This window comes from Ovis canadensis, chromosome 3, assembly GCF_042477335.2.
Source record: "Ovis canadensis isolate MfBH-ARS-UI-01 breed Bighorn chromosome 3, ARS-UI_OviCan_v2, whole genome shotgun sequence".
Taxonomy (NCBI): domain Eukaryota; kingdom Metazoa; phylum Chordata; class Mammalia; order Artiodactyla; family Bovidae; genus Ovis; species Ovis canadensis.
This window is the reverse complement of record NC_091247.1, coordinates 219,009,882-219,037,172: the sequence shown is the minus strand read 5'-3', so window position 1 is coordinate 219,037,172 and position 27,291 is coordinate 219,009,882. Positions and strand designations below refer to the sequence as shown.

Below are 27,291 nucleotides of genomic sequence, written 5' to 3'. Positions count from 1 at the left end.
ATCAGCTTTAGAAAAAAAAATAAAACGCAGCATCTCCTACTGACAGTTTTCCTTAACACAAATAGGAACACCTGAGTCCTTTCGTCTGTCGTGGGTACATTAGAATGATGCTATTCTAAGCCATCGTTGTTGTTCAGCCACTAAGTCGTGTCTGACTCTTTGTGACCCCAGGAACTGTAGCACGTCAGACTTCCCTGTCCTTCACAATCTCCCAGTTTGCTCAAAGTCATGTCCATTGAGTCAGTGATGCCATCCAACCATCCCATCCTCTGCTGCCCCCTTTTTCCCTCCTGCTCTCAATCTTTCCCAACATCAGGGTCTTTTCCAATGAGTTGGCTTTTCGTATCAGGTACAGATACCTTTTCATATCAAGTACTGGAGCTCCAGCTTCAGCATCAGTCCTTCCAATGAATATTCTGGGCTGATTTCCTTTAGGATTGACTGGTTTGATCTCTGTGCTGTCCAAGAGTATTTTCCAGCACCACAATTCAAAAGCATCAATTCTTTGGCTCTCAGCCTTCTTTATGGTTTAACGCTCACATCTGTACATGACTACTGGAAAAACCATAGCTAAACCATACTAAGTCAAGACGCACTGAATTCTCAGAGGCTGTCTAAGGTATGTTCACAATTACTTTGCCCCAGATGCAGTTATTTGCTGAAAAAATGACAGAGGTGAAAAAAACGGATATGGTTTTAGTGCCATCATCTTGTACTCTCTTTCCTACTACCTCGAAGACAATCTCAAGGGATGCATTTAGGAAACCTTTCATAAATGTATAGCACTGCGGAAACCATGGAAAGGTAAGTAAACAGTGTCATCAACAAGTATAAATGTGGTTTTAACAAGAAATTACAGGAAGCTCAAATAGAACATTTTCCATTATGTTTTATTGAAAAATAGCTAATTTAAAATATATACATTATTAAAAAAAACAATAACAACAACCAAAAACACATAGTTCTGGTACAATATTGAATTTTTCACTCACTCTTGCCAAAGTGGCATCTTTATGGTCCCAGATTATTTTGCTTAAGAGGAGGGTCTCTGGTGCCCTCTGGTGCCATTTCTTGAGGCTGCTGTCCAGAAAGGAACAAGGGCCCCTCAGCTTAGGGCTGAGAGAATTAAGGCCGGTTCCTGTCTGACTGGCCTGTGTCTTGTGGCCTTTGCCCCCTGCCCAGGAGAAAGGCAATCTTAGCGGGAGTCTTGACCTCCTGGGGGAAGTGTTCCTCCCTTAACACTCAGCCAAGCCAACAGCAAAAATAAACACTTTCCTTTTTGTCACTGTCTTAAAAACACACAAACAAACAAACAAACAAACAAACAAAACCCCTATCACTATAAACTCCCAAATAATGTGGGAAAATCTCTAAGTAATTCAGGTTGTAATCCAGACCAAAAAAAAAAAAAATTTAATTAATCAAAAAACCCGAGTATCAGTTAACAGGACAGCAAAACCCATAAATCTTAGAATACAAAAAAAAAGTTGATTCTTCCCCTTGTCTTCATAACAACGGACACCACTACTCTGGACAACTCTGTGCCTATGGTTTCTGGGAGTGGATGACCTTCTCCTTGAATTTCAGGAAGCAGACCTAATCCGGACCTGTGCCATTCCTAAAATGTACTATCAGCATAGCCTAAGTTCGTTCTCTAGACCAAACACTTTGGACTTGAGGTTCCTTAGTTCTCCCTGTATCTTGTGTGCCAGTCGATTGCTGTCACGAACCTCACACAGAATGGCAAGATCCTGGTTTGCCTGGGCGTTGAGTGTGGCCTAGAGATTCAAAAAAAAGAAGTGATTATGGCAGATGCCAGAGGAGAGAAACCTGGCATGAAGCCCCAGCTGTGCCAGCTCCTTTCTCTGATACTCTTAGTTCACAGGGTAGATTCAATGCTTAGTCTGGAGACTCGCTGAGAGAAGGACAATGTAGAGTTAGGGCTGAAAAGGCTCTAGACCATCGCTTCCCCACATGACAGGAGAGGAGCCTGAGTCAGAGGACAACCAACAAGTAACAGTGAGTAAAGAGACCAATATAGACATTATTAGTAAATCTGCTAAAGCACGTAAGGCAGCATCTCTTTGTTTCTGTGTGAACCTGCCTGGCAGAGTGACTGCTCAGGGCGTGTGGATGGACAGTTACATCTCTTTAAGATGACACTGGAGGCACCTCAGATTCTATGTGAAGCTGTGTCTCATAGGGAAGAAGTACTTTCTAACCCAGTTACTCACTTTCCCCATTTGTAAAATAGACAGGTTTTTTTTCTTCTTTTGGCCAGGTCATATGGCTTGTGGGATCTTAGTTCCCCGACCAGGGACTGAACCCAGATTCTGGCAGTGAGAACGCCGAGTCCTAACCACAGGAACCCCAGTAACTCCCCACAGACACGGCTCTTTGAACCCACTCCTTGAGTTAGGAGGGATGAATATTTGTGCTGAGCTGAGTTCAGGTGGAAATACTCTGACATTGTCCTCAGTTGCTTCAGTCTGTCCTGTCTTCCTCTGGCATGCACTGTTTACACTGATTTCAGCGAGATCAGGAGGATGGTGATGCAGCCCAGCCTCCCTCAGAGGGGCCCTTGTGCCCTGCCTGCTCACCCACACCTCCTCTCCCTCCTGGTAATTCAGGATCAATTACCTTATAAAGTATCTGCTCCACGTCTTTTAGTTTTTGCCGGAGAATCTTAATGTCTGTCTTAAAGCCTTCTACCTCTAAGACACGCCGGGTCTCCAAGGCCTCATAGCGCTTAGTCATGGCCTGTAGGCGTCTCCCCATCTTGCTGGTGCGGTCCTATACCCGGGGTACAGGAAGGCCTCTGTGAGCAGAAGGGGCACCCCTAGCCAGCTGCCCACCCCCCTCCCCGACAGGCAGAGAACCCCACACCTTAAAGATCTCTCTCCTTGCTCCTTCCTCCTCACGAATCCGGGCCAGCTCTTCTTCCAGGGAAATGCACTGCTCTTGGTACATGCTGGACAGCCTTCTCTCTTGTATGAGCTTATCCTTTAGGGACTGTGGGTCAGAAGGAGAGAAAAATTCATCTTTGTTCTTTAATTTGGGTAATTCAAATAGCACTGAGGGAAAGAAAGAAAGGATTTCTAGAAGAGCTAAGTCAGTGAAGGAACAAGACATCACAGAGAACACCTGAAAGCCTACTTCTGGAGGATTCTCTAGCTTTTTTCTTGATGTGTACAGAGTAGGAAATTTGTTGTTTGTTTTTTTTTCCCTTTATTTTTTAGAAAAATTTTAAAACGAAACAAATATTTTTGGCTCTTGGAAGAGTCAGATTTAATAGAGTTTGGAATTGTACCAAATAAGACATTACAACCTATTTGGGGATACACTTAAGTTTTTCTTTAAAAAGAAAGACACATCAACAGCATTTAAAACACATATTCCACTGAGCAACCAGGATGATCTTGAAAAAGCCCAACCTGGATGTCACTTCCTTCACAGAATCCTTCAAAGACACGACAACGCTCGGAGCTGCGCATCCTCGGCAGGAGCGTGATGGCTGCCCTCCCTCCAGCCCGCGTGCCCACCCCTCACTGCTACGTGCTCCCTCACACCTGCTCTCCCCTGCCTGATGCTCTTCCCAGAGGTCTGCCTGGCAAGCTCCATTCTCCAGGTCTCAGCAAAAATGCCAGACTCCAGACAGTGTCCCAGTGCTTCTCAACAAAAGTAGACCTCCAATAGCAACATACAATCTTTACAGAATCCTTCTAACTCCATAACACCACTGTTTTTCCCCTCCCTAAATTTAATGTATTTTGGCTGCACCAACTGGCTTGTGGGATCTCAGCTCCCTGACCAGGGAATGAACCTGGGTCACGTAGTGAGAGCCCCAAATCTTAACCACTAGGCTACCAGGGAACTCCCAGGACCACTTTCCTATAACCCATACTTGGTTATTTGTTAATGTTTCTGGTCTCTCTCACCTGTTAGAATGTAAATGGCATGAAGACAGACCTGTCTGCTGCCGTACACTGAGAGCCCCGCCCACTACAGGACTTCCAACAAATATCTGTTGAATGAATCTATCGATCAGTCAACACTTTAATGTTCTAAATCCCCAAACACAGTAACAAAGAGATACTCTTTGAGACCTATTTCTTGAGATCGTTGCTACAACAGCTTCCTGGACTGGATCTTATATGACAATGATTAGGTTCTTTGAAATTCTCCAAGTTCTTTCAATAACTCCAGAATAAAAAAAAAATTCTGTAAGATAGAGGAAACTACCTTAATATATTCATTTTGGTTGTGATGACTCTCATGAACTAGCCACATTTTCCCCATTTTCTCTTCTTTCTTCTTACACTGCACCCTGTATTCCTTAATCTTTGACATCAAGTGATCCTTTTCAAGCATCCAGGACTTCTCCTTATTTTGGTTTTCAAATCTGAGTTGCAGAAAGTCTTTGGTGCTCTCGTAGAGCAGCTCCTGGGTGTGGTGGAGACTAGGGAAGAAAGTACAGACGTGGACATGAAGATGCTTCCTTGGTACATGTGACAGTCACTTCAAACACAGCCCCTTTAAAAACTGTGTAACATGTAGATTCTGTAAATACCACCAGCGTTTTAAAAACACGCTTCATCTGATCGCTGGCAGTCTTACATGTTTTACTGAACGAAGTATAATGCATCTACATTGGTTCATAGACCAGCCTTTATAGGTATTTTTTTGGGTGCTAATTTCAGGTTATATAGAAGGACTACAGAAATACTAACACACAGCCTAGGCATGGACTTTTCCAAGGCACCAGACTTTACAATAAACTAAGTCATGGGGTTCTGACTGAAGGTTAACGCAAGTTCTAAACTGTCAGCACAGCTTTGCTTCTGCCTGGGCTGAGCTCCCCCATGAGCTGCCGGGCCAAGCTGCCCAACAGCAGATCCTGTCCTTTTTCTGAGATGGCTTCCTTGGTGGAGGCGCCTCGACGGCCTCAGCCCACGTGGCCCCTCCACTCCCTGAAACTCCCTGAGTGCTTTCACTCTATGCCCTGCGCTGTAGTGCGACACTTCTTAGGCATCATTTATTTTTGCTGGATGCCACAAGGACCCTCAAGGACAGTATCAGCTTCTAGACATACACAGGTACTAGATAGAGTCCTGCTGAGATTTGGGAATAGACAAACGACGTTTCTGTCTTCAAAAAAAAAAAAAACTTCTGAAGAGTTAGCAACTCATCAGTTTAACATCAGCAGCTAGAAATATACTGTATCAAATGATCACACAGCTTGCAAAGGGCATTAAATACCATACTGCAGTTTTCCACTGAACACATACGGTGAGATCCACTTAGTTCTTCTCCTGAGTGAGAGAGTAGACAGAGAAGGGGACAATGACTACATAATGTCAGAGGAGAAACCGTCATCTGATGAATATATTCAGGTACGTGTGTGTCTGTATAAAAAGGGAGAGATTGAGTCAGTTCCCACAAGGACTGCTCTTGCTTCCAGCAGGTTATTTTATTCTCTCTGGTGTTATGGCTCAGTTACAAACAGGGGAAGCATGCTCTTGCAAATGTAAAAATGGTCTCAAAGTGACACCTAACAGGCAGCCATTAATGGCCTTGGACTTCCTGCCATTCAACACCCTCAGGATGCCGATCTACTGGAAGGAGCCGATCAAGTGCTCAGATCTGCAGAAGACGCTGAACTAGGAAGGTTATTAATAATCTGACATGTAAAATCATACTTTACTCTGACAATTTAAAAATATTGTTCCCTTAAAAAGAATTCAAATCCAATAGAAACTGGAGATGCTATGCTTAAGCACAAAACAGCAAAAATAATGATGTTGGAAGCAGCAGGGCCTGCCAAGGGCCAGGGGCACCTTCTACCTGCACTGGTCAGTGAGTTCAACCTGAGTATCATGTCTAGTTTAGTGACCACGCTTTAGAATGGAGGAAGACACACTAAAAAAAGTTTGTGAAGCAATAAAAAACCCAACAGGATGAAGATTCCAAGGTGAGAAAGAATATATATACATACTCCAGGAGATCTTCCCAACCCAGGGATTGAAATTGAACGCAGGTCTCCCACATTAGAGGCAGATTCTTTACCATCTGAGCCACCAGGGAAGCCCATATATACACATACACGTGTGTGTGTACATATATATACACATTTTTTTTTTTGGCCACACCACATGGCTTATGGAATCCTAGTTCCCCACCCAGGGATTGAAGCTGGGCCCTTGGCAGGGAAAGCTCTGAGTCCTAACCACTGGACCACCAGGGAATTCCTGTGAAAAAATATTTTAAAATGTAGGATATTTAATGCAGGATAGAGAAAGAAAGATAAAGGTCATCAAGTGTTCAAGAATTATTTATTATGCTCCTGTTCTGCACACAGGAAAAGACCCTGGGGAAGAGACATCATTAAAATGGAAGGTAAAAAGGCCCATCACTGAGTCACGCTGGTCATCACGGGCGATGTGGGGAGACGTGTAAGGAAAAGTGCACCCCTCCCTGGGAAGGTCAGAGAAGGGGTGACTGCACAGCGAGGGGCTGCTGCACCCTGAATGCTGCATGAACCACAGCCTCAGGAGTCCGGCTGAAGAACGAGGTGAGTACAGCCAGAGGAGCAGAGACTGAGGGCCGAGGCTCCCAAGGGCCAAGGCAGCAGGGGACACTCACAGGGAGGAAGCCTGCGGGGCACAAGGGGACCGGCGACAGGAAACCCAGCTTGGTGACAGCAATGATTAAACCAGAACACAGCGTGAGCTGGGAATGAGAGCGCTGAGAATGGACAGGAGAGGCTCCCGGATTCACCGACGATGGGGTTTGGAATCAGAAACTGGAGAGTGAGGAGGTGAAAACGACCCTGAGTGTCCGAACTTGAGAAACTACACGGATGCGATGGCACTGGGCTAAATGGGAAAGAATGGAGCAGCAGGTCTGAGATGGGGAGGGGTGCTTGTCGGGAAAGAGAAAGTTGAGTTTCGGTCGTGGTGAGTTTGAGGTTTTCAAACATACTTTATTGAAGATGTCTCTACAGCCCAGCTCTGGTCACTGCAAGTGGACCAACAGCTGAGGGGGGTGAAATGGGGAGAACCAAGAAAGACAGGTGCTGCGGGAACCAAGGGAGATGGATTTCAAAGAGGGAGTGGTCAGAGGCCCAGACACACAGAAAGACATGAATGAACTCAGTGATGACTTTAGACAGGGCATGCTAAACAAAATAGGGAACAAGAGCAGACTGCAGAAAGCGGGGGACAGGCAGGCAGGAATTGGGTAAAAACAGGAGTACACATAGTTTCCATTTTCTGGTGCAGGTATGTAAAGTCAAACAAGAGAAAAGGACTGTTACGCTGACTTAGATAACCCATCAGTGGAGAGAAGGATATTCCAGGATGGTAAGATCAGACTACAACCCTCAGAGGGGTTGAGGGGAGAGTGTAGAGCCCCCAGTCCTGTAGGAAAAGCATCAGATGAGCACACCAGGGAACTGGGAGAGAGGCGGGGGGTGGGGGGAGATGGGGGTCTGCTGAGACAGTTCCTTCAGCGCCGGGACTCTTGCTGCTACTGGACAGGACTGCCAGCTTGTGGAATCTTAGCTCCCTCACCAGGGATCGAACCTGTGACCTTGGCAGTGAGTGTGACAGTCCTGACCCCTGGACCTTCTAAACCACCTGGGAGACACCTGAAACCTGTCCAGAGTGGCTCGTGAGTACCCACCTTCTGGTGAGCTCTGTGATTCTGTCCCGGCTTCTCTGCTGATGAACCTGCACTTCCTCGACGTGGATCCGCCTCTCCTCCATGAGCCCTGCCACCTGCTCCCGTGAGAGCCGGGTCTGCTCCTCCAGCTGCGCCTGCAGCGCCTCCACCTGGACAGGCCGGAGGGGCGAGGCGTCCACTCCCACTCTACTCCTGCTCGCTTCTCGCCTCTAACAGCGAGCCTCTCTCCAAGAAAACAAAAACCCCACAAACAAAAAAAAACAGACGTGCAGCAGCAAAACAAACAGGAGAAAAACCTCGACTGGACTCCTCTTTACAGCTTACACGTGGTCTCAGGCCACACGAGAGCAGACTCTGTCCACACCAAGCAGAGCACCCACGTCACACCAGAAAGGCCGGACAAGCCCGTCTCCCCTCTCCGAGATGCTCACCTTCTCACCATCTCTCTCTCTGGGCTTTTGGGACTGTCTCCCTTTGGGGACTTCCCAGTTGTGTAGAGAAAGACTCGTGTCTTCATTTTTAAATTTAGAAAGTGCAGCAAAACAAGTATAATGTGATTTCCTTGTCTGAGTCAGGCTGTCTTGACCCCACATGGCGACACTGGCCAAAGGTAGAAACTCCGTTTACATCAACATGCCCTCTGATAAGGACAGGAACTTGAGTGCCGTTACACGAAAAATCAGGGTTGTAGGTGACATATGATGACCAGATGGTGAGAGGGTGACTCATTACTTTCTTAGACTTTGGAATACATGCACCAGACAAATGGATGTACCCCCAAGGTCACCGTTTTGGGACAGACAGCTGCAGCTCTGCGTGTCCCAGGCCAGCTACACAGGGAGTTCTGACTGTGACGACTCTGGTGGGAGGGCTCGGCCTATGCGCTGAATGAACTGCAGGTTCACACCAGCACTTCTAGAATGGTGCAGTACAGAGTAACGGTTGTAAAGACAGAGCTCTGGGAAATCAGGAAGAACCTCAAATTCCCAATCCCAAGATGCCCAGAGGAAACCTGTGTGCCAGGAGGCATGTGGCACATGCTAATGGGGGCACAGGGCCCGCTCCAGGCCCGTGTGCGGAGCGGCCACGGTCGTACCTGGAGGGCGAGGGTCTGGACGTCTCTCTGATGCAGCCCAGGGCTCACCTCCTTTTCTCTCCCTGCTGATTTCCTCCTGCTGCCTTTAGAATCTAAAACAGAAAACAGTCAAGACCTTCACTTAGCTTTTCTTTGGGCTTTTCAAGCAGCAACATTATCTTTGCAGAGAAGTTTGGTTTTCTTCACATGGAAGAGAAGGAAAGGAAGAAAAAGGACAATGTACAATAGCTACAATGCTCAATTGTGCAAATAGGAATGTTTTAACAGAACTCTGTTAGGATGTCACCTGGCTCTTTCTGAAGAATAAACTACTAAATTTCCCTTTGGAGTTGTATCGAATTTCTTTGTAAAACCTTACTGAATGAAAAAGGGTAATGAATTACAAAAACTAAATCTAAACATTTTAGTTATGATGTATAACCCAATTTTCAATGGACAAAATGATTTTAAAAACAAGCGACACTAAAATTGCACTAAACATAACCTGATGATTTAGGTGACTCAAGAAGCTTATTTATTCTTTTTATTGAGGTATGGTAATTTATAATATTTGTTTCATGTGTACAACAGCAATTCAAAAATTTTATAGATTATACTCTGTCAATACTTATTATAAAGTACTGGCTATATTCCCTGTCCTGTATGATGTATCTTTGTAGCTTATTTATTTTATACATAGTAGTTTGTTCCTCTAAATCCTTTACCCTTATTCTGCCCCTTCTCTTCCTTCACCCTGCTGGTAACCACTAGTATGTTCTCTGCATCTGCGAGTCTGTTTTTGTTCTATGCTCACTAGTTTATTTTTTAAATTTCACATATAAGTGATATCATACAATATTTTTCTGACTTATTTCTTAGCATTATGCCCTCTAAATCCATCCATGTTGCTGCAAATGGCAAGACTTCATTTTTTTTTAATGCCTGAGTAGCATTCCATTCATCTTTTTTAACCATTCATCTCTTGATGAATACTTGGGCTGCTTCCATATCTTGACTATTATAAATAATATTGCTGTGAATACTGGGGTGCATGTTATTTCGAGTTAGAATTTTTGTTTCCTTTCTAAGAGCAGACCTCAAAACTGCTTATCTCCACATGCGTAGTGATGCATTAGCTAGACTTATTGTGGTGAATATTTTGTAGTATATACAAATATCAATTTACTATTTTGCACACTTAAAACTAACGTTATTAAAAAAAACTAACATTATATGTCAATTATATCTCAATTTTTAAAAATTGCGATTTCCATTAATAAAAGAGAAAAGGATAAGGAGACTGAGGGTGAGAGAATAATTAATAGGCTGTGATTCCACATGTTATCCAAATATATTTTATGACATCACCATAAGCATATTAATTAGATATATTTTTATTCTATTTTATTAAAACATCACAGAAAGGTTTACAAAAAAAAAGCTCAGTAAGATCTGAGACCACCAGCAGCATGATTATGAATATTTATTATCACTGTAGAGTAGGAAAAAATGTCTAATTATTTGCACCATGCTTTTTAATTCTGCATTAATAAGGATTTCTAAAAATACAGTTAGTACCTGCTCTGAGAGCTGAAGACTCATTCTTTTCACGTACTTCTACAGGCTGGACAGTCTTCTGGAGAATGCTGACCTGAAGAAGCGAAAAAAAAAAAAAAAAAAGTACAGAAGTAGTCTTCCTATAAATACAGTATTTCATTTTTTAGCTTTAGTTCTGTAGATCAAACATCATTCACAAATTAAACTGGTCAAAACTCATACAATCATATAAGGATGCCATGCATACGGGAGACCAGAGAAGACAAACTGGATAAAACCCACTAATAAACTGAATACACACTGACTAAAACCAGTGCTGGTGATTTAAATGGAAAAATAAAATTTCAGGGTTATTTGGCAATATCTACCAAAAAAAAAGAGAAAGTGGTCTTTGACAAGGTCCTTTAGGAAGGTAACAAACACTGAAGCATGTATATATAGATATGTATAAAGATGTTCACTGAAGCACTGTTTATAGAGTGAAAAGTAGAAATCTCAATTATACACATGAATATTTCTATATGAGTAGGGAAAAAGCTTTATCTCTAGGGTACAGAATTATGGGACACTGTCACTTTTCTATTAGATTCCTGAAATCTGTGTTTGTTTTTAACGACCACGCATTACTTTTATAATCGGTGTAAACGAAGACCTAAAAAGAACCTAGTATTGAAACTTGCTCCCACACTAAGTCTGTTCCTGCTGCGCTCTCTAATCTCATCCAAGACACCTCCTCCTCTAAGCTTAAGGTTTCCAAATGGCAGAATGGGGTAAACAATGCTACTTTCCAAAGCTTTTGAAGAAAAAGAATAAAATCACAAACCTGTTTGTAATTGCAGAAAATGCTCTGAAAAAAGCAAACTGAGACCATGGTAGCTAATTCTCCTTTGAGCTTCTTTAGCAAGGATCAAAGTTGTCTGATTATGGACCCCAGCCTGCATTTTGTAAAAGCCTTGTCTACCTTGCTATATAGAGGAGGACTTACTTTGTTGGGAGGCTCCTTATAAAAATAGGTCACTTCTCCAGTGTCTGTTCCCACAAGAGCCAAGAGATTCTGAATCTTCTTCTTGTCTTCTAGCTCCCTGCAGTTCTCATAGAGAATAAGCATACATTGTGTCCAGAGTAAGTAAATGTTTGTTTAAAGGATCTTCCTTCTGACGCATTTATTTTTAAAGCAATGATAACCTCAAGTTAAAATTAAATTGGATTACCCTCCTACACTGTTGGTGGGAATGTAAACTGGTGAAGCCACTATGGAGAGCATTATGGAGGTTCCTTAAAGAAACTAAAAATAAAGCTACCATATGACCCTGCAATCCCACTCCTGTGCATATATTCGGAAAAGATGAAAACTATCTAATGCAAAATGATACATGCACCCCAATGTTCACAGAAACACTATTTATAATAGTCAAAACATGGAAGCAACCTAAGTGTTCACCAGCGGGTGAATGGATAAAGAAGATGTACTATACACACAGGGCTTCCCTGATAGCTCAGTTGGTAAAGAATCCACCTGCAATGTAGGAGACCCCAGTTCGATTCTTGGGTTGGGAAGACCTGCTGGAGAAGGAACAGACTACCCACTCCAGTACTCTTGGGTTTCCCTTGTGGCTCAGCTGGCAAAGATTCTGCCTGCAATGCAGGAGACCTGGGTTTGATCCCTGGGTTGGCAAGATCGCCCGGAGAAGGGAATACTCCAGTAATATACTCCAGAATACTCCAGTATTCTGGCCTGGAGAATTCCATGGACTGTAGGCCATGGGGTCACAAAGAGTCAGACCTGACTGAGTGACTTTCACTTCACTTTACTTCACTACACACACACAATGGGATGTTACTGTCATAAAGAAAGAATGAAATAATGCTATTTGTGGCAACATGGATCGACCTAGAGATTATTACACTAAGTAAAGTCACACAAAGACAAATATCATGGTATCACTCGTGTAGAATCTAAAAAAATGTTATAAATAAACTTGTTTACAAAACAGAAACAGACTAATAGATGTAGAAAAAAACTTATGGTTACCAAAGGGGAAGGGGAGGGATAAACTGGGAGTTTGGATTAACATGTACACACCACTAGATATAAAGTAGATGGTCCTATTGTATGTACAGGAAACTCTACTCAATATCCTGTAATAACTTACCTGGGGAAAAAAATCTGAAAAGTAAATATATTTGTATACATATATGTATATTTATAGGTATATACACATACCTATGCATAACTGAATCACTTTGCTGTACGCCTGAAACATTGAAAATCAAAAATGTCAACAGAGAGGAGAGAGCATCAGCAATAGGCTCCAAAAAATTAACTAAACTAAATTAAATTAAATAGGATTTATCTAGACTTCAGCTCTAATTTTAAGAGCATCAGGTATTTAGATTCAGGAATTCAGAGAACCCAGCAGGAAATAACCTCAATCAGTTGGTTGACGAGCGTGAAGGCAGACACCACGGTGTACTGTTCAAATCTGCCTCTTCAGCTACGTGGGAGCTGACAGTTCACAGCTGGATCTCTCTCCAGGCCCGCTCTGAGTCCAGGCAGCCTGTCTCACCAACTGTCTGCTCAAGGAGCAGCCTGCACCCGGGGCCTGGCTACTGAGGGGTGCGAAGCCCAGTCCTCTCACCTCGCTTCAGGATCTGAGGACCATCCTAGAAGGGCACCCGGTGGCAGGGGCTGAGGCCTGCTGTCACTGAATCACCACTTAGCCTCTGCCCACTCAGACTCTCCCGAGTGCCCCCTAGTGGTTTACTCCTGAGCACACTCCCCGCAAACCTCCTGCAAGCAAATCTCCATTGCGGAGTTCATTTTCCAGGAAACTAACCCCAGACAGTTGATACCACAAATGGACCAAGGAAGCAAACTTTAAGAGAGATGTCAGGGACTTCCCTGCTGGTCCAGTGGTTAAGACTTTGCCTTCCAATGCAAGGGGACCAGGTTTGATCCCTGGTCAGGGAGCTAAATCCCACATACTTTGCAGCCAAAACACTAAAACATAAAGCAGAAGAAATATTGTAACATGTTATAAATTCAATAAAGGCTTTATTAAAAGATCTTTAAAAAACACAGTGAGATTTCAGAGCCTGGAAGTGCAGACCTGTTAAAGGGTTCTTAGGAGCAAGACAGGTGAGTGGTCATCAGGGGAGAGCCCAAACAATCAAATAAAAGTAAAGGCAGGAGGAGGGTTGGGCTGCATTCTATACAAACTCACAATCTCTGCCCCATTTCCCACACCCCAGCCAGCTGTCAAGACTACTAAATAAGAAGCTGACTCTCCGAGAGGTAAGACCTGGTGAGGCCTCAGCCAGGGCCCACGGTCACGCTCACTCAGCCCTTCCTCCAAGGGCCCGCGGCCATTTATTCCAGTAACTGTGCACCGTGGGGAAGCGCTGCTGGACAATCTGAGCTGACTTTGACACCTAGTGATCAAGCATTATCTGGGGCATACAGGGACCAGGTAATAAACAGAATTTTGGTTCCGGTCCAGCTCAAAGTGGGTCCACTGGATCCAAACCCAGTCAGGGGTCATTTCCCCATCTGCAGATGTATAACTGAAATGAACATAATTGGCAATTGGCAAAATCTCCAAATTGTTTTCTTGGTTTCTGTGTTAAAGCAAGTGGAAGCCTCTGAAACTGCCTCTCTGCACCCCAGCTACAATGGTACGGGTGAGGGTCCCATCAAATCCCCATTAATTCACAAGTATGATCCTGCAAAACCAGACAGGCAACAACGCACTGCTACCAAGTAGGTGCAAGTCCGTGACTGTGCCAGCTGCAGTAGCGTTTTTGCTAGAGCAGAGAGCCTGGTCTGAGGTACACAGCATGTGGCTATGGTTAAGCAAATGTGCTCGCTTCCACGAGCAACAGGACCGAGCAGTTCTCGTTCAGGTGACGTGAACAAGAGGATACTTCTACAGGCTTTCTGAGGACCGTTAGCTCTTCTGTTCAATATCAAGTTTGTCCAAAGGGACCTGGATCTGTTCACTACTGAGCTATCAAGTTCAACCATATGGGACAAACAAGAAGTTCAAGTGAGTTAGAACCCTTAAGTGTACTCCAAAGGGTTGGAGGTAAACCCTACATAGCTGTCAGCGAAGTTTCAGGGGTCTGATCGAGGCATGTCAGGCCACTCCCTTCAAAATGAAGGACAGATTATTGTACCTCATGCCTACCACCACCAAGGACTCATAATGCCAGAGAAACTGCTCAGTGTCTGAAGGCAACATGTCCTTTCTCTGGGACACTGCGCTGACCCATGTAACAGGTGTCATGGAAGGTGACAAGGGACACTGCGCTGATTCTTATAACAGGTGACATGGAAGGTGACACGGGACACTGCACTGACCCATGTAACAGGTGTCATGGAAGGTGACACGGGACACTGCGCTGATGCTTGTAACAGGTGACATGGAAGGTGACAAGGAACACTGCACTGATCCGTGGAACAGGTGCCGTGGAAGGTGACACTGCACTGATGCTTGTAACAGGTGACATGGAAGGTGACAAGGAACACTGAACTGACCCGTGGAACAGGTGCTGTGGAAGGTGACACGGGACACTGCGCTGACCCATGTAACAGGTGTCATGGAAGGTGACATGGGACACTGCGCTGACCCGTGGAGCAGGTGACATGGAAGGTGACACGGGACACTGCGCTGACCCGTGCAGCAGGTGATGTGGAAGGTGACAAAGAACACTGCACTGACCCGTGGAACAGGTGCCGTGGAAGGTGACACGGGACACTGCGCTGACCTGTGTAACAGGTGTCGTGGAAGGTGACACGGGACACTGCGCTGACCTGTGTAACAGGTGTCGTGGAAGGTGACACGGGACACTGCGCTGATGCTTATAACAGGTGACATGGAAGGTGACACGGGACACTGCGCTGACCCGTGCAGCAGGTGATGTGGAAGGTGACAAGGGACACTGCGCTGACCCGTGTAACAGGTGTCATGGAAGGTGACACGGGACACTGCGCTGACCCGTGTAACAGGTGCCGTGGAAGGTGACACGGGACACTGCAATGACCCGTGGAGCAGGTGTTGTGGAAGGTGACCTTTCCTCATGGCCCAGAACTGAAAGGAAGTGCTGCATTAGGTCAAGGCTGAAACTATTAAGGAGATTGACCCAGGAATCAAAAACCTCCCAACAAAGAAACACCCTGGACCTGATGGCTTCCGTGGTGAATTCCACTGAACACTTAAAGCAGGACTAACAGCAATCGTCCTCAAACTTTTCCAAAAACTGAAGAGGAAGCAACAGTAATTTTCACTTTCTATGAGGCCAGCACTCCCGTGACACAAAAGCTGGACAGACACTACATGAAAACCACTACAGACCTTACAGACATCGATACAAAAATCCTCCACAGAACATTAAAAAACCTGCATTCAGCAGCATATTAAAAGGATACACCACAATTAAGCGGAATTTATTCCTGGAATACAAGCAAGGTTCAACATATGAAAGCTGATCAAAGTAATACATCACACTGACATAATGAAGGAGGAAAACACGCGATCATCATCTGATACAGAAAAAGCATCTGACAACATTCAACACCTTTTTTAGATAAAAACACTCAACAAATTAAGAAGAGCAGGAAACAACCTCTGCACAATAAAAGCCACAAATGAAAAACCCACGGCTAAAGTCACACTCAATGGTGAAAACCTGCAAATTCTCTACTAAGATCAAGAACAAGACAAGGCTGCCCATTGTGCAACTTCTATTTAACTTAGTACTGAAGTCCTAGCCAGACCAAGTAGGCAAGAAAAAGAAAAGACACTCAAGTTGGAAAGCAAAAAATAAAATAATCCTTATTCACAGATGACATGATCTTATACTCAGAAAACCCTGAGGGTGCCACAAAATTTTTTAATTTGAAAAATTGTTAGAACTAGTAAAGGAGCATAACAGAAATCCAACATGCATTTCTGTACACTGACTGAAAAATCTGAAAAGAAAATTAGGAAAAGAATTTGATGCTCAACAGCATCAAAAAGAATTTTCAGGAATTAACCAAGGAAAGGAAAGACTTGTATACTGAAAACACTCCTGAAAGAAATTAAAGGTGAAATAAACAAATGGAAAGATATCCTGTGTCCATGGATTGGAACACATAATATTAAGATGTCAACATTGCTCAGAGCAATCTACAGATTTCATGCAAGTCCTATAAAAATCCTCTGTGTGGGATGATGAGAACGTTCTGGAGATGGACAGTGGTGTGGCTGCATGATGACATGCGTGCACGTCACGATACTGAACTATACACTTAAAAATGATTAAAAGAGTAAATTTTAGGTTAAGTGTATTTTACCGGAATTAAAAAGAACTGCACTGTAGTGGGTGTCCCGGCACACTGCTCAGATGCCCGTCACCCAGGGGCTCGGTCCTTCTCCAGCAACTGCCCTGGGCTGAAGGGGGCTGCCTCTCCCAAGTTTATATCCCTCCCTGGTGGGAGCTGCGTCCAATGACGGATCACTCCCTGTGGGGCTGACTAAGACCTCTGTCCCTTGGTGGACTCTGGTGGTGGTGGTTTAGTCACTTAGTTGTGTCAACTCTTGCAAACCCATGGACTGTAGCCCACCATGCTCCACTGTTCATGGCATTTCCCAGGCAAGAATACTGGAGTGGGTTGCCGTTTTCTTCTCCAGGGGATCTTCCCAACCCAGGGATCAAAACTGTGTCTCCTGCACTAGGTGGATGCTTTACCACTGAACCACCAGGAAGTCCTTGGTCGACTCCATCGTAATTCAAATTCTCCCTCAACCCAAATCTGCTCAGAGCTGCTCCCCTTAAGAGTCTCCCTACTGACCATTGTGCAGGCAAACCCCTATCTCAGAGCCTGCTCCCTGGGAACGCGGCCAAGAGGAGGACCATGAAGAAATGCATCTCGTTCCCTGCAGTTTAGAAACATGCCCCTGGCGTCTCCTTCCCCCCGTTAGTACCTGATTCTTAGGCGGTCATTTTCTGAGTAGAGGCGTAGGACGTGCTCTCGCTCCTGGAAGAGGCAGACCTGCATGTCACTCAGAGCTTTCTGCAGCTCAGCAATCTCTTCCTCCCGCTGCTGCAAATCCCATTCCAGTTTATGCTGGTGGGGAAAAAAAAGGCAGCTGACAAGACTTGGGGCTTCAGAGGAGCAGCTCTTATTGCATGCAGTGGTGTCAGTTCATGTAGAAATATTACAAAGTGGACAGTTTCAGCAATGCAGGCTCCAAACGACCACAGGCTGCGTACAGATGAGTTTAAACCCACAAGGTGAATGACATCAGAGCTCTCCCATCACCTCCTCTTATAGACGAGAGAACCCAGGACACCACATGATCCACCTGCTCTAGCCACTCATTTTTTTGGCTACAACGTGCAGCTTGCAGGATCTCAGCTTGCTGACCAGGGATCGAACCAGTGCCCCCTGCAGTGGAAGCTCGAAGTTCTAACCAGTGGAACACCAGGGAATTTCCAAGTCACACTTTAACGCTTTTTATGTAATACTCATTATAAAACTCTGGAAAACAAAGATGAAAGGTGTGACTCCTGCTTACAGAGCAGGAGGAACTGTGTGGGGAGACAGACATGCAAATAATTAAAATGAAAGAATGACTGAATGGAGCACACATGGGGGAAGGGTAAGCTGGCACAGGAAGAATCTCTGAGAGCTGCTGGGGGATCAGAGACCACCAGAGAGCTGAAGCTTGAGAGGAAGACAGGGGGAGGAAGGCAGTGCTCTCGGGAAAGAGCTGGAAATGCAAGGACCTCAGTATCACTGATGGCTCAAACAGTAAAGAACCTGCCTGTAATACAGGAGACCCAGGTTTGATCTCTACGTTGGGAAAATCCCCTGGAGAAGGGAACAGCTACCTACTCCATTATTCTTAAAAACAGGCTTCCCTGGTCGTTCATATGGTACAGAATCTGACTCCAATGCGGGAGATCTAGGTTTGATCCCTGGGTCAGGAAGCTCCCCTGGAGAAGGGAATGGCAACCCACTCCAGTATTCTTGCCTGGAGAATCCCATGGACAGAGGAGCCTGGTGGGCTACAGTGCATGGAGTCGCAGAGTCAGACACGACTGAGGGACTAACACACAGCATCACTGGAGCGGAAAGTGAGAGGTCGATGGAGCAGTGTGACCCGAGGGGCTGGATCCTAGGAACTGTTCAGGATGAACAGGAGTTTGAGAGTGTGGCATGAGAGTCTGGGATGAAACAGGAGCTTGGACAGTGTGGCAGCAACGATGACGAGGTGGCTGGAAGGGACTGAGCAATGTCTGGGAGGCAGGATTAGTGGGTGTCAGCAAGTGACTGGAGGGAGGCTGGGCAGAACCACAGGCACTGGCACCATCACGAAGAAAGAAGCATTAAGAGACAGGAGTGGAGGGAGGGGTGGCAGGGGTCTGCGTGCATGCATAGACGGGGGAAGGGGGCTCCTGAATTCAGATATGGACACAGCACCATGGAGCTCAGCAGGAGGAGGAGTCAGCCCTAGTTACCTCGGTGTCATTGTCCCACTGAAAGAGGAAACAGACAGAACAGGCTCCATCCTGAAAGCAGGACTCCATCTGGGGCTGGACTGTGGACTTTGAGCTATATGCCCAGTATCTATGGAAACAACATACCAACTGGAAAACCAGACCCCCCAGATGGAAAAGCCCCAGGGCTTTTACAGCTAGTACCTAGACTCTTCGTGGCCTAAAAGAATACTCTAATTATCTGTGTAACCAAATAGAATCATAAATTCTATTATGCTTATTGGGGTATGACCACAGGCCTATTGATAATTGTCCACGGTTAACTACCTAGGCTTAAGGCATATGAATCACAGGTTAACTTTGATTATATCTTTCTTTTCTTTTGTTCAGACTAGCTTCAGAGAATTTGGGGAGGGGCATTTGAGCACAGACACTTAGGGTATATAAGGTTTCCACAAAAACTGGTCGGGGTCCTTGGCTAAGAGGAGACTCTGCCTTGGGCCCGCCGGTGTAATAAACTGCACTCGACTCTCTGCATTGTCCTTCTGAGCGAGTTTGTTTCCCAGAACTCATGGCTACAACACTATAGGCAGGAGAACAACACGTGGACAAAATGAGATCACTTACGGTAGAATCAAAAGAACTTTGACATTTAAGGCTAAGGAAGGAGAGGCCATTCTTGCCTTCTGAGTGGCCCATACTCATCTGTGGAGTTTCCCTCTAAATAAATCTACCTCTTGAGTCTCATTTTGTCCCTCACTGAATTTGTCTGCAATGAGACACCAAGAACCTGAGTTTTTCTAAGCCCTGAGACCAGAGACCAAAATCCCCTGCAGGTGGGAGAAGTTAGCAGTTAATGTATTGTATGCTAACAGTATGCGGCCCACAAGTACACAGACCCCAGACAGGTTGGAACTAGCAGGGGGATGCTGCTGACTCCTGATGACCTCACTGCCAGCCAATCAGATGAATGTCCATGAGCTGGCCACGCCTTCTCTGAACCATTATGATATAACTTCTCACTACCTTCTCCACACAGTTTTGAGGGCACTTCCTCTCCCCCACCCCACCCCCCGCCCCCGCCCACCACCACCTACAAAAAGAAAAGAATTAGGAAAGAACGTTGTTAATGAAGACTGAGAACTGGTAAGAGAGGCGAGCCAGACACTGGGAAAGAAAAACGACTCTGGAATCAAGACGGAAGCAGACCTCTCAGAGGAGGGCAACAGGGAACAAAGTGCAGAGGTCACAGAGAGGTCACTGAGGCAACAGGTTCTGGAGCCATGGGAGGAGCAGCTCAAGACCGGACCCAGCTGCAGTCAAGGAGTCACTGAGCAGGTGACCGAGTCAAACTATTCTGGAAGGCTGGCTGGGAAAGAAAGCCACCCCTGCCCCCAGAGAAGAGTTAGGGAAGCTTGGCTAGAGGGGGGCCTTTCTCTTTCACTGGGAAAGACATGAGTCTACCTGTATACTGAGGAGGAAAAGCCAATGTCAAGAAGAGGTTAAAGACAGAAGACAAAGGGGGAGGTCCCTGGTGGCCCAGTGGTTAGGATTTGGGGCTTTCACAGCCACGGCCTGGGTTTAATTCCTGGTTCCAAAACTGAGATCCTGCAAGCTGCGTGGCATGGCCAAAACATTAACAGAAACTGCTGGATCTGTTCAGCCTCACTGTGCTCCCTGGAGCAGTGAGGAGGAGGGGACGGATATGGGTGCAGGTGACTCAGCATGGTCAGGTGGAAAGTGAGGCTGCCAGAGGAGAGAGGGGCCTGTGGGCCAAAGGGGAGCAGGGAAGGCAGGGCCCGGGCCTGGAGGGGTGGGGGCCGGAACCGGAGTCTACCACCGGGGGGTAAAACTTCCATGTGGTGTCTGAGGACACCATGATTTGTTTCCTGTGAATTTATCTTGCAATGACTTTTCTAGGAAGGCGGTTCTCAACTGGGTGGTGGGGGAGGTGGGGTTTGCCTAAGCCCCCAGGAGAACTCTGGTGATGTCTGGTGGCATTGCTGACTATCACCATTTGGGAATGGGGGTGGGGGCTACTGGTATCCAGCGAGCAGAGGCCAGGGATGCTGGTACACGTCCTTTGTGCACAGGACATTCTGTATGACAAGAACTGGCCAGCCCTCACCGTGGATAAGGCCATGGTCGAGAGGCCCTGATCCAGGACAGAGGTGGTGGACAGGGGTAAGCCACAGGGCGAGCTGCTGCCAGCAAGGGGCACAGACCAGCAGGGCCGCATGCAGGCAGTGCAGCGACTCCTAGAGTGAGGCCAAGGGGGTGCCGTTTAGAGAGGGACAGGGAGGCCAGAAGCTGACACACAGCACTTAGTAAACTAAGAAGTCAGGGAGTTGTGGAGGCGACACTGGAGCAAAGTCAGGCGTGAGGGGGAGAAAGAACCAGAGGCACAAGAAGGCTGAGAGGAAGAGACAGAGCAGTCTGGGGCATCCTGGTCCAGCGAGGCACTCGGGAGGAGGGCAGCTCGGCAAGGTGGGCGGGACCTACAGGGAACACGGACGCGTGTGCTCGGACGCCAGCTGGCACTCGCGGGTGTTCCCAGCACTGGATGGGCTCGCCCAGACTCCAGGACGGCCACACCGGGTCCTCCTTACCTGCCCCTCGCACGCCTCCCTGTACAGCTCCAGCTTCTTCAACAACTCCTCGCTCTCTGCCTCACACTCAGAGATCTTCTTCTGATAATACTCCAGAAGCTCCTGAGAGGGGCAGAGGACAGCCAGGCGATCCTCCACGGAAGGCAGGGGCGTCGACTGTACCGAATCGGAGAAGGACACACCCTTCCACCTGGTGGGGCTGCTGAAGCTGCCAGCAGCCTCATGCTTGTGGACAGCTGCAGGCCTGTGTGAGACGGGGAAGGACACATTCATAAAACTGTCTGAAAGTCTATGAGATGTTACAATTCCTCAAATTAAAAATAAGGCTTGCTGCTGCTGCTAAGTCGCTTCAGTCATGTCCGACTCTGTGCGACCCCATAAACCAGGCTCCCCCGTCCCTGGGATTCTCCAGGCAAGAACACTGGAGTGGGTTGCCATTTCCTTCTCCAATGCATGAAAGTTAAAAGTGAAAGTGAAGTCGCTCAGTCGTGTCCGACTCTTAGCGACCCCGTGGCCTGCAGCCTACCAGGCTCCTCCACCCATGGGATTTTCCAGGCGAGAGTACTGGAGTGGGGTGCCATTATGTGCTCATAATGAAGGTGCTCACAAACCTGAGAGTTTGTTTGATGTTACAGGTTTGTGAATAATCAATCTTATGAACTGCTCTCCAGGTAATAAAGGCTTAAAGCTGGATTCAAAATACAAGTTAGACAATAAAAAGAGTACATTTAAAAGAAAAAAAGGAATATCAACTAAGTAAGGCCAGAGAGTGACAGAAAATTTGATACTATTAAGAATACAGCAACAGGAACACTTATATGCTGTTGGTGGAGTGTAATCTGGTTAAACTACAGAAAGTAAATTGGTTAAATCTAGTAAAATGCAATTCTCTTGTCTACACATACATTACGGGCAGCACTTTTAATAGATGAGCATCACGAAAAAAATACTACTTTATAAATCATTAAAAGCTCATGACAGAACTACTACTGAGTTTCATGTTTTAAAAAGCTGTTGCCTTCTGACACCTCTGGGAAATAGGTTAATGGATAAACTAACTAAAGGGTGTTTCTGAAGTTCTACAAACAGGAGTGTGTTGATGATGAGGAGGGCAGTGAGGAGGAGGTGTCAGGCAGGCTGACCGAGAGCCAGAGTCCAGTCTCCTGTTTCTGTCTGTTGCTTGTTTCCCCTGTAATCGAGGCCCACTCAAACTGCCTGGATTCTGGTATTAACACTTACCACGTCCCAGTTTTTAATCTAAATTCCACATAACAAGAATAGAGAAGTGAGGTCTAACATAGTTCAAATCCAGAGTTGGGAAGTTCTCTTCCAAAACCCTTCTAGTTCCTCAGCCAGTGGGCACTGAGGTGCCAGAAGACTAGGTTCTTTATCTCAACAACTCAAAAATAAGCAAATGTCTTACTTTCTGCAGACAGGGGACTGCGACGGGGTAAAGTTCATGCTGTCCTTTCACACCTGTCAAATACACAAAAGATCCAGAACAAGGGATGAGGAACAGAAAAAACAGTACAGGATGTGCAAACCGGTCCACCCAACATGATCAGAATGTGATGGTTTAGAATGCAGTATTACTGGGGCAGTTCCAAATCATGGGATTTTATTCAGGCATTCTTCCTCATCATTGTTTTTAAATACAATCAGACTGACATTTAACATTTCAATGGCAAGCACACAAAAGAAGAGCCCTGGTATGAAAGTTTTCTGCGATGAATTTACATGCAAAACAAACTGACAATTCTGTGAAATAATAGCAGAGGGAGATACAGAAAACTTTGTAATAACCAAGAGAAATTAAGTGGAAATTCAGGCAGAGGACTCAACATGCTAAATTTAAATACAAAGGCACTGATGTTATCTTTATTTGGCGTGCTGCATCTATTTTATCTTTAAAAAGTTCATGCACAACTTCCATTTCAATTGATAATACCGATCAAACTTAATTGGATAATTACAATATTGGGATGGTTTCTGCCATACATCAACATGAATCAGCCATAGGTATACATGTGTCCCCCTAATCCTGAACCCCCCCTCTCACCTCCCTCCCCACCCCGTCCCTCTAGGTTGTCCCAGAGCACCGGTTTTGGGTGCCCTGCTTCACGCACGGAACTCACACAGGTCATCTATTTTACATATGGTAATATATATGTCTCAGTTATTCTCTCAAATCATCCCCCCTTCGCCTTCTCCCACGGAGCCCAAAAGTATATTCTTTATGTCTGTGTCTCCATTGCTGTCCTCCGTGTAGGACTGTCGGCACCATCTTTCTACACAGATTAATCTCGTCAGGAAGATAAACTCCACTGTCAAAGAGGGAATACCATGTTATGTGAAGGAGAGAGGGGGAAAGGGAAGATGGGGAGATGGGGCATGGGAGGGGTTCTTCGTAAACTTGGCTTTGGGGAAAGCTTTCTAGTCAAGCCTGCTGTCACTCCACTGTGACTGTGAGCAGGCGAGAGGTGACGTAACAGTCTATCCCAGTGCTCTTCTGCTTGGTAAATGTCTGCCTACAATCTTCAGTCCCTTGGGAGGAATTCTGTGAAAAGGAGTGAAAGCACGCACCACTTTGGTTAATTCCAGGCGTCATTTTCCTGCTCACAACCCCGTGTTCTCCCCCTCCTCCCCCCACCTCCTTCAGCTTTCCTGCACTTGGCCTCCAGGACACCACATGCTCCTCATTTCCCTCTCTCCTCACTGGCCACTGATCTTCAGTCCCTTCTAGTTCTCATCTCATCCTTACTGCCTTGGCGACCTCATGAAGCCTTGTGGCTTTAAACAGTAGGAACACACCAGCGGTTCTCAAATGCAGCCTCCATTCCTGAGCGCTCTCAAGACACTCATGCACCTCTGCCTGAGCAGGTCTCTCAAGCTTAACATGCCCCAAACTGAGCCCCCCAACACAGACCTCCCACCACCAAACTTGCCCTCTCAGGAGGTATGATCCACATTCCAAAGAATTCACTCATTTCAATGTACAGCTCAATGAGTTTAGTAGTCACAGACATGTGCAACCATCACCATCAGCAGCTTTAGAACATCTTCAGCACTTCAAGAAGAAACCCAGGTAACCTTCAGCTCTCCCCTACGTTCCACTCCACTGCAGCCCTAAGCAAGCACCAATCTACTTCCTGTCTCCACATAGCTTACTGTTCTGGACTTGCATGTCCGTGGAATCATATGGTATGTAGTCTTTCTGACTAGCTTCTTTTATTTCGCCTAATGTTTTTAAGGCTCCTCTATGTTGCAACACTCCATTCCTGTCTTATGTATCTGGGTGGCATCTGAAATGCCACTGTCCTCAAATCAGTGAAGAGCAAGTGGAGCTTTCTAAGAACTTCTAACAACTTGCAACCTCTCACCTCCCTCTCTTCCTTCCTCCTTTCTGACCTAGTGTACATCTACAAAAAGTTGTCTACACTCATGTCTCATTCAGCTTTATAACCTCGCCTCTGCTACGATATCCGAACTGAAGTGGCCCTTCTTCATCAGCAGACATCCTCATTCATAATAAGTCCAGTCGTTCTTTCGCTCCGTCCTTCTCCATTCAGCAAGTGCTTTGACTGCGTGCCTGACCATGTTAACCTCCTTTTTAAAATATTGCTTTGTGGTGGAGAGCACAGGCTCTGAAATCTAGCAGACTTGGGTTTGAGCCAAAGTTCTGTCCCCTATTAGCTGTGTGGCCTTGAGGAAGTTTTTACTTAAACTCTTTAAACTTCAGTTACTCATTAGAAAATTGGGATAATGATAGCATGTATGTCACAGGCTGGTGTAAGGATTAAATGAATAAAAGAGCAGAGCACATGTCCAGCACATTAAAGCACTCAATAAATGCAGACAATTACTGTTTTCCCTGAAAATTTTACTGCCTTCGTTCAAAAAGTTTTGTCTTCAACTTTCTTTACTACTTCCTCTCTCCATTTCTTTGGGAACATTATTCCCACTTCTTTTCTGATGATTACCTAACACGACCTGGAAAAGAGTAACTTACAATGACTTCTAGAATGAATAAATGAGATCTTTCAATTTCTTGACTTGAATTTCCAATTATGTAACATTTTCATCTATATATGTCCCACTGGAGCTTGAAATGTTTAACTTAGAAAAAATCAGAATGAAGCAGCTCACTGCTGGGTCATGAACCCAGAAGTGTGGTCATAACTGACCAATGAAACTCCTTAATATTAAAAAAAAATCATTTAAGCCACATATTTCTTAGCATCTTAAAGCTAATGCTTCCCAAACCAAATACATCATCTTTGTCACCCAAACATGCTCCTTCTAACCTTCCTATTTCAGTTACCAATTCAACATCTTTCAAGTAACCTGGATTTGAAAATTTAATCATTTCATTACTCCTTCCCTTGACCCTCTTCTGATGACATGTGTTATTTAGGGATCCTCCATGTCTTCTTACCTAACCTACTACAATGACTTAACTGTTCTACCCAACCCCCAACCCGACTAAAAAGCCGTTAAGATTCATCGGTGTTTCTCATAGTCTAATGCTCTAAATCAAACTCTGCCTAGCCCTCAAGGCTTTTAAATGTACGGCCCAAACCTACCTCTCCCGCCTTGTTTTCCTCCACTCCCCTAATGTACTCCGGCGTCCATGTCTTTGTTCAGGAGCCTCCCTCCAGCTGGCCCACAGTTCCCTCCACTCATAATCTCACTTAATGAAATCAATCTGCACACGATAAACTCAAGTGCCGCCTCCTCCATCTCTTTCCTGAGTCAATCCATTCCAAAGGAACTACCTGCAGAGGAAGCGCACTTGTCATTCTCTAAGAGGGGACGCAATAGAGTTCTCTGGGGCTCCCAACTCTCCCACGACCGTGTGTACTACCTGCAGATGGGAGCATCGTCCTGTCTCCTGATAGAACTTGGCCCTTCCCTTGTTTATAACACAAATTACAGCGTTTCAGCCAGCTTCTACCCATTCCTATGATATCTTTATTTGGGTTTACAATTTCTATTGCTTGTCTACTTACAACTAAAATCTGTTTAGCACTTGGACATCTATTACTTTAACCCCACAACTCTGTGAAGGATCTTATCCCTCAACTTCACAAATGAGGAACGTGAGGCTGAGCCCGGCGGGGACGATGAGGGAACTCCAGGAGCTTACATTCCGTACTCCTTTCTTCACTTCGTCCTGTTTTGACCCCCCGGACACCAAAGCCCCCATCCTCCCGTGCTGTCTAACCTCCCCCTAAAGATGTTAACTGTCCGTTACGGCCCGGGCCTCCCGACGAGCCCTCTCAGGCTCCCACCCCTTCCCTCCGCACTGCTCACACAGTTAGTACCCCCGCCCCGGGCACAGTCCAGTCCCTCTTTTCTTCCCCAGACCCCTTTTCTGACCTCCCACTCCTGGAACCCGGAACTCTACTCACCCTGTCTGGTGCTGCAGACGCCAAGAGCCCAACAGAAAAACACTCAAACCGGGGGGCGGCGCGGCGGGCGGGAGCCCGCCCAATCGCCCACTGGCTTACACAGCCTCTGGATTGCGCACCATTAGGAAAGCTGTTCATACAAAGGCCCGCCCCCTTCCCGCCCTCCCTCTCGCTCCTTGCCTCGCAGAGGTTACTGGGAAATATAGTTTCATCTCTGCACACAGCACTCCTGGTGGAGGAAGTACCGGGGGTGTGATGTTTGGGGTCAGTCGTGCTAGACCTGGCGCAGTTTAGGTCTCCCAGTTTAGGCTTGTTTTCATGAATGCAGTAAATAATCACAGGATTATTATGAGTTGTGATATACGAATTTATCTCTAAGGAGGTGAAGAGTCTAAGATATTATAGTTTCTCCTTCAATGATCTAGTGGCTTAGAGCCAAGACAGGATTTGTTGGATCAGTTTGTACAGT

General features: G+C 45.8%; 1 protein-coding gene across 2 annotated transcripts; it reads right to left on the bottom strand.

Annotated features, from left to right (window-relative positions):
* Positions 1-869: 869 nt before the first annotated feature.
* On the bottom strand, positions 870-26,970 carry CCDC77 (coiled-coil domain containing 77). Of its 2 annotated transcripts, XM_069581564.1 has the most exons (13): positions 26,823-26,862; positions 25,995-26,186; positions 22,835-22,887; positions 21,412-21,655; positions 17,284-17,426; positions 11,301-11,397; positions 10,337-10,409; positions 8,780-8,871; positions 7,684-7,832; positions 4,243-4,459; positions 2,887-3,012; positions 2,641-2,793; positions 870-1,778 (listed from the first exon to the last, which is right to left on the bottom strand). In XM_069581564.1, exons 3-13 carry the CDS (start codon positions 22,870-22,872, stop codon positions 1,632-1,634), a joined length of 1,479 nt encoding a protein of 492 aa, XP_069437665.1. In that variant the 5' UTR covers positions 22,873-22,887; positions 25,995-26,186; positions 26,823-26,862; the 3' UTR covers positions 870-1,631. The 2 variants fall into 2 exon arrangements, with proteins under 2 accessions (XP_069437665.1, XP_069437664.1); XM_069581563.1 differs by lacking the exon at positions 25,995-26,186 and having other exon boundaries at positions 26,823-26,970.
* Positions 26,971-27,291: the final 321 nt, after the last annotated feature.

Excerpts from the sequence above, each read along its gene's own strand:
- CCDC77 (XM_069581563.1), bottom strand. The coding sequence starts at position 22,872 with ATGAACTTTACCCCGTCGCAGTCCCCTGTCTGCAGAAA. Across the intron at positions 4,460-7,683 it reads ATCACAGAGCTCACCAGAAG|TCTCCACCACACCCAGGAGC; the intron begins GTGGGTACTCAC and ends TTTCTTCCCTAG. Across the intron at positions 2,794-2,886 it reads CAAGGAGAGAGATCTTTAAG|GACCGCACCAGCAAGATGGG; the intron begins GTGTGGGGTTCT and ends CCCCGGGTATAG.